At 38.5% G+C, this 7,224-nt stretch overlaps 1 protein-coding gene across 1 annotated transcript; it reads left to right on the forward strand.

Moving 5' to 3' along the window:
* The first annotated feature begins 784 nt into the window (after positions 1–784).
* LOC149178538 (small ribosomal subunit protein RACK1-like) lies at positions 785–6,775 on the forward strand. Its single transcript, XM_089420374.1, has 2 exons — positions 785–1,845; positions 6,398–6,775. Exons 1-2 carry the CDS (start codon positions 997–999, stop codon positions 6,497–6,499), a joined length of 951 nt encoding a protein of 316 aa, XP_089276500.1. The 5' UTR covers positions 785–996; the 3' UTR covers positions 6,500–6,775.
* Positions 6,776–7,224: the final 449 nt, after the last annotated feature.

Raw genomic sequence — 7,224 nt, forward strand, 5'->3', positions numbered from 1 at the left:
AGAAGAGATTTTAGAGTCATAGAAACTATTCCAAGTTGTGAAATAAATTGAGAGCACAATACCTTGTAACAATGTCCACCCATACTCCCTAGATGGGGTGACAAAAAGACATTCACTTAGTGTTGGAAAACATAATCCCATCAACTTATTTAACACTCCTCCCCATGAAGACAGATAATAAGTAATAAGCTAATTATATTTATGTCCAACTAATGACCACAAAGCAGGTCAAAGGGGCTGTGTACATTGATGTGTATACAAAGCGCAGATAATAAGTAATAAGATAATTATATTTATGTCCAACTAATGACCACAAAGCAGGTCAAAAGGACTGTGTACATGTATATAAAAAGCGGGAGAACCAAACAATATCGTATAAAAAATACAATGCATGAAGTAAATCTTATATTTATGTCCAACTAATGACCACAAAGCAAGTCAAAAACATTGTGTACAGTGATGTATATACAAAGTGGAAGAACCAAACACTGTCGTATAAAAAATACAATGCATGAAGTAAATCAACTATCGCATGAAGTAAATTAAAAATACAATGCATGAAGTAAATCAACATTGCATGAAGTAAATTAAAAATACAATACATGAAGTAAATCAACATTGCATGAAGTAAATTAAAAATACAATGCATGAAGTAAATCAATATTGAGAAATCGTCATACAACCACAGTTACAAATTTACGAATTTACGTGAGGGAAATCCCTCCCTCTAGTTTTTCTTAGCAATGGACTACCTCCAAAAGAGCATTTAGTGTGCTAGAGGATTTGGCACACGATCACCGGATCATTTTCCAAACCCTAAAATTCTTATAGCTAGGGTTTATCTGAATAAAACCCTAAACACGGCGCACGGTCTTCTTCTTTTATTTGGGACTTTTTCGCAGCAGATCATTACGATAACGAAACACGAGCAGATCGGCAGCGGCCACCCGCCGAAGAAGAAGAAAACTCAGTAGTGCGACCAGAGTCTGAGCAGCCATGGCGGAAGCACTGGTTCTGCGCGGCACAATGGAGGGCCACACCGACGCGGTGACGGCCATTGCGACCCCGATTGACAACTCGGACATGATCGTCTCTTCATCCCGCGACAAGTCGATCCTCCTCTGGAACCTAACCAAGGAGCCCGAGAAGTATGGTGTCCCACGGCGCCGCTTGACTGGCCACTCACACTTCGTCCAGGACGTGGTCATCTCCTCCGATGGCCAGTTTGCCCTCTCCGGCTCCTGGGACGGCGAGCTCCGCCTCTGGGATCTCAACACAGGCCTCACCACCCGGCGCTTCGTTGGCCACACCAAGGACGTCCTGAGCGTCGCGTTCTCCATCGATAACCGACAGATCGTTTCCGCCTCCCGTGACCGCACCATCAAGCTCTGGAACACCCTTGGCGAGTGCAAATACACCATCCAGCCCGATGCAGAGGGCCACTCCAACTGGATCTCCTGCGTCCGCTTTTCCCCTTCGGCCACCAACCCCACCATCGTGTCGTGCTCATGGGACCGCACGGTAAAGGTATGGAATTTAACAAACTGTAAGCTCAGGAATACGCTCGTCGGACACGGAGGCTATGTGAACACGGCCGCCGTTTCGCCCGATGGTTCGCTTTGCGCCAGTGGCGGCAAAGACGGGGTTACCATGCTCTGGGATTTGGCGGAGGGGAAGCGGCTGTACTCGCTGGATGCCGGGGATATTATTTATGCCCTGTGCTTTAGCCCCAACAGATACTGGCTCTGTGCTGCCACTCAGCAGTGTGTGAAGATCTGGGATCTGGAGAGCAAGAGCATTGTGGCCGACCTTCGGCCCGATTTCATTCCCAACAAGAAGGCTCAGGTTAGCAGTGATTTCAAGCGCTAGTTTATTTTTATTTTTGTTCCATGTCTGTGAATCCTCAGAGTTTTGTCTGCTTCTGAGGTTTTTTAATATAGTTATTGTTTGAATTTTTTTGTTATATTTGTACAAGGCCCATACAGACCATTTTTTTCCGTAGTCTTGTCTGGAATTTGGATCGCCTTCTATTCATTCTCGGTTTCAATCTATAGTTTGTTTGCCTTGCATTCCTTTGGGGTGATTTTTTGAGTTTTCAATTCACAAGGGTAGAATCCCCCTAAATTTGTTGAAAGCTGCTGGCATGCTTATTTAATGGTAGGCCTATTATGAACTAAAATGGTAGTGCTTTGTCTCTGTATCCTTCTTTAGGAAAGGCTTGTATCGTTTGTATCATAGATACTCGATCCACTCTATACCAAATTGTCTCGGCATTCTCGGAGTTGGCTTTCAAGGACCTAGATTAAACTCTTATTTGACTCTTTACTTACTGCAGCTCGCTTTTATATAGGAGCTGCTTTATTTATTTGGTTTGCACGGACGTCATTGTAGCCAACAGTCCCACTGACTTACTTTTAGTGGTTTTTAGTTGGACATTAATGCAATTATCTTATCTTAACTTATCAATCTATATTATTCACCGTCTTGATCGTTTGGTGTTAGACGTTTATGTAAGAGTATGCCCTTTGTCCTTTCATGTTTCTTTAGTGCTTTGGTTTTACCTTGGATTTAATTGGCAGCTTTGATGCTTGACTGACTAACTTGATGCATGCCATTAGGATACTTGAGTATCTTTACGGTCCATTTCAAAGTTCCATTTCCCATGCCATTTATTTATATTGTCTTTAGATTTTGCTGTTAGAAATTGGGCCTAAGTGATTAACTTGATGCATGTCATCTAGGGTATTTGATTATCTTTAGGGTCTGCTTCAAATTTCCATTTCCCATTTCATTTGTTGACATTGCCTTTGGATTTTTTATTTTGGCTATTAGCAATTATTCCTAGTTATCCCAGAGAAATTTGGTTTGGCTAGTTTCACTTGCTAAGATTTTCTAATTCTCTGCATTCCCTGTAATGCAATTATTAGTGAGGTTATTTTAGCAATTTTAATGTAATTGATATAGTATAAACGAAGGTTCTCATTCAACTCCTATTGTTCAACTTTCGTCAATGTTTTGCCAATGCTTTAGGAGACTGGGAGAAGTTTTGGGAATGTTTGGTGAGATAATTTAAGTATTAGGGGATGATGATTGGGGGTGGTATGGGATGTTGCAAATATATTAAACCGTATCAAAAATCAAATAAGTATTAATATCAATGACAAATCAATGCAACCTTTACATCAATTTTGCACTAGTTTTAGGAAGCTGGGATTTTTGGGAGTGGGGATATGAGTATTGGATATGGTTAGAAGTTTTGCCCAAATTTACAGGAAACCCTGGGTTGGGAGTGGCTATATAAATCATTGTTTTAAAAAACGGCCAAGTTGACTCGACTTGGTTGAGTTAGACTGAGCCAATGCCTGGCCAGGTCGGCTCAGTGGCCAAAACGGAACTGCTGGCCAGGTTGTTACTGAGCCAGTCATTGACTCGGTCGACTTGGTAACAACTCGGCCAACTCGGTAATGACTCGGCCAGCTCGGTAACAACTCTGCCGGCTGTGCTCTTTGACAAAAATCTTGAAGCACATTTGTCAAACGTTGTTCTGCCTCCTACATGTCAATGGTTGGGTTGTTCTTTATTGCATATTTATAGCCCTAAAGTAATATATCACTGTGAGAAAGTTTTGAAAATTACAAGGCTGAAGTGTGGTTATCCTAGTGGCATGAATTAGAAAACTGAAACAATGCATTGAGCCATATAATGTTTTAAAAAAGGCAAATTCTCTGGCAATGGACTAAGAAATACATATTTACCTCTGATTGTTCTGGAGCTTGACCAGAATTAAATCAAGGGTTTTGAGACTTCATTAGGGGCAGAGAATTGGTATTATTGTTGTTGTAGTCTAGTGAATGTCCCTAGGCTGAGGCAGAAAATATTCCTGGCATTGATGGCTAAGTATGTACTATGAACTTTGTATTGGACAGTGCACTAGGTGCCATTTTGATATAATGGATATATTGATGTGTTGTCTTCTCTCTTTATTCTAAAGCTTTGTTTTTGGAAAAATGAATGAAAATCTTTAAAATTATGTTTTTATAAAAAAATATTAAATGTATTTTTTTACTATGATTGAGTCATTGAAATCAAATCGGCCAAGTCGATATTGAGTCGGAGTTGGAGTCGACCCTCAATCGTTTGCGAGTCGGAGTCGGAATTTTAAAACATTGATATAAATACATACAAATACAAATCTTTAATTATATTATATAATAATTTCCATTTTAATAATATAAATTCTATTCATATATAATTTACCTTAATGTAAATACGGTGGAGATACAGAGAGCAGCCAGACCTATTCATACTTAAGCAAAGAAGAGCTAAACCTACCCATTGATTGGTTTTAAGACACAACCTTTGTTTGACCTTCAGGCCCAAAATCCTTCCTTTGGGCTTGAAATTGTGCACAAACCATTAGATGTAAATGATCAGTGTTAAAAGATTCAAATAGGTGGAAATGTTTGCCTAAAGAAGCATGAACACAAAACTTAATGTGTCACTTTCTCCTTCCAGTGTTCAAAGAGTGTAATGAGTTAAAATTTATGAGAAGATTCAGTCTTGTATGTTGGCTAACCATGCCACAAGAATGACTGTATTATTATCTTCCTGGTGATTATGGGCAAATACCTTGCCAGGACTCTCCCAGTGTTGCCAGAGAGAAAATTGATGTGTGCGGTGACTCAGGCCCAAATATTTGATGTCTTTTTAGAATATTTTTGCACCAAGCAAGTGCATAGAAGCGCTTGGGCACATAGGCTACTTTGTGGGAATTGGGTTTGGTATGGCTGCCAGGCAATGGAAATGCTCCAAGAATGTTTTATGCACTCCGGCACTGCTCTGTATGGTTTTGGAGCATTTTGTACCTGCTCTGAAGCTCTTGGGGGAGGGGAAGCATTGGATTCAGGTTGTCCAAATCTAGGGAGTGGTATCTGTACAACATAGTTTTAACATCCAGTTATTTAGTAAAAAATGAAAGTATGTTTTTCTTTTATATTTCGGCCTTTCTCCAAGAAGGTGTCCACTATGTGGATCTTCAACAAATAAACTTGCAGCAAGTCTAAACTTTGTGTAGAAGAGCAAGTAAAGGGGAATTAATGTAGGATAAATAGTTACTGCAATTTCAGTTTTCATTGATAGAACTGGGGAACTGTTTTCATTCATTTTAAGTTCAGGTCATTGTTTCTCCTGCTCTTCCTCTGGTTTTTTGTATTTTTTGTCATTGGACAGACTATGATTCATGAGTTGCTCTTTTTTTATTGTTAATTGGAAGTTAAGATCCTGTGTTTCACAATTTTAAATTTGTTTTGAAAGCTATTGTGGTTCTGGCCTCATTAGATTTCATACATAGAGTACAATTTTAGATCCTACTCAAAATCTAGAAGATTTAAGAATTTTCAGGATTTGGGGGATTGCAACGTGTTTACATTGAATTATAATCATGTACGAAGGTATGGAAATAACTTTTGAGTCTTAGACACTGATCACCATAGACCAATTCTTTGGCTGTCACTTTTTACTACTGTTGAGTTTGAGTAATTTCAATTTACCATTCCAGTCTTCAGATGTTAATATCTACTATTTTGCTTAGTACTAGTCAAATTCTAGAATAAGGAATGGTGATTTTAAATAAATGAATACATATTTTACTATTTCTATTTGCGCACACACACAAATGCACCCCAATGCCCCCAAGTCCCCAGAATTTCCCTAAAATTTGGTAGTGCCGCTCACATACCCCCCAGTCCCTGAATTTCCTCAAAATTTGGGAGTGCTCCCACACATTGCCCCTTGTGCGTCTGCCTGTTCTGGAAACTTGGTTAAACATTGGTAATTGTTGTATTAGTCAGTGACTCTGTTGACATATTGACACAAGGTTTTGAGAGATACATTACAATCAGTTCCATTGGATCAACCAAATCTTTCTCCCAAAAAAACCAAGTGGGAAATCGAAGGGATGCTTTTGCTGTATTGATGGCATCCTTAGTTCCATGGATTTGAACTAGACATTTGCCAGCATGGAACTAGCTAGAATGTCCAGCAAAATTGGTGACCACTGATTGAGAGAACCCCTTGGGATGATTAGTCCCATTTTTGCAATGATATTTTTTTATTGATTTGTGAGGGTGGTTGAAGTCCGAACCTGTCCTAATGCAGCTCTTATTTCCAACAAAAAGACTTCATTAATGTTTGGCTGCATTTCTTACTGCAGTGTTGAATGTTTCATTTTATATGTGTTTACGTCTGGAGAACTTATTCTAAGAGTACATATATATATAAATTTATTCCATCATTTGGCTCTTTTTTTATAACGGTTTTTCTCTCCATTAAATTATTGTGAGGCTATGACCTCAGAATTTGAGCATCAAACTGATTTCTGCCTCTCCTGTTCTCGCAGATACCCTATTGTACCAGTTTGAGTTGGAGTGCAGACGGAAGCACATTGTTTTCTGGTTATACAGATGGAAAAATCAGGGTGTGGGGAATTGGACATGTTTAAGCTTTAGAGGCAATGGTAGATTATGAAGTCAACACCAGGGAGTTTGACCGTTCGGGACATTAATTTTTTCGAGCATGTGTTCTTTTTTCACAAAAATTAGTATAATGCATCTATGATTTCAGTTTTGATACTATGGTAGAATTTATTTTTCTGCACGGAGGGAAGGCACTCCAAGCTTTGGAAGCAATATTTAATCAATGAGCATATTCTATTTCATTAAAATGGATATTTAAGGATCTATTGTATGAAGTACAATGTTTCAGTTTTTGCATTTTATATTTTGAGTATCTGTTGTTGAATTGATGAAAATATTTCTAAATGATGATTCAAGTAGTTTGAACTTTAAAATGAGACCCCAGAAGAACTTTTTCTAGTCATCTGTTCTGTTAATCTGCCAAACTTATGGCTATTTAAGGCTATGGAAGTTGCATAAAGCGAAGATGTTTCCCAAACTTTCATATATTATGTCTATTGGGTAGTTGGATGCCATCCCGTTTTTATAAAACTAATAAAGCATTTATTATGTTTTTCCAATTTTTTCCATGAACTTTTAGAAGTATTGGGTACCCAGTGATTTTGACTGATTGCGATTAAGGATGTATTTTTACAAAACTAGTAGAGTTTTTATTATGTTTATCCAAATTTTCCATTAACTTATGTTCTTCCAATTTTTCGAACTTTTTCTAGTCATATGTTCTGTTAATCTGCCAAACTTACGCCTATTT

The sequence above is a fragment of the Pinus tabuliformis genome, chromosome 4_1 (genome assembly GCF_031772625.1).
Source record: "Pinus tabuliformis cultivar Carrire ecotype Pingquan chromosome 4_1, CPIR1, whole genome shotgun sequence".
NCBI classification, from domain to species: domain Eukaryota; kingdom Viridiplantae; phylum Streptophyta; class Pinopsida; order Pinales; family Pinaceae; genus Pinus; species Pinus tabuliformis.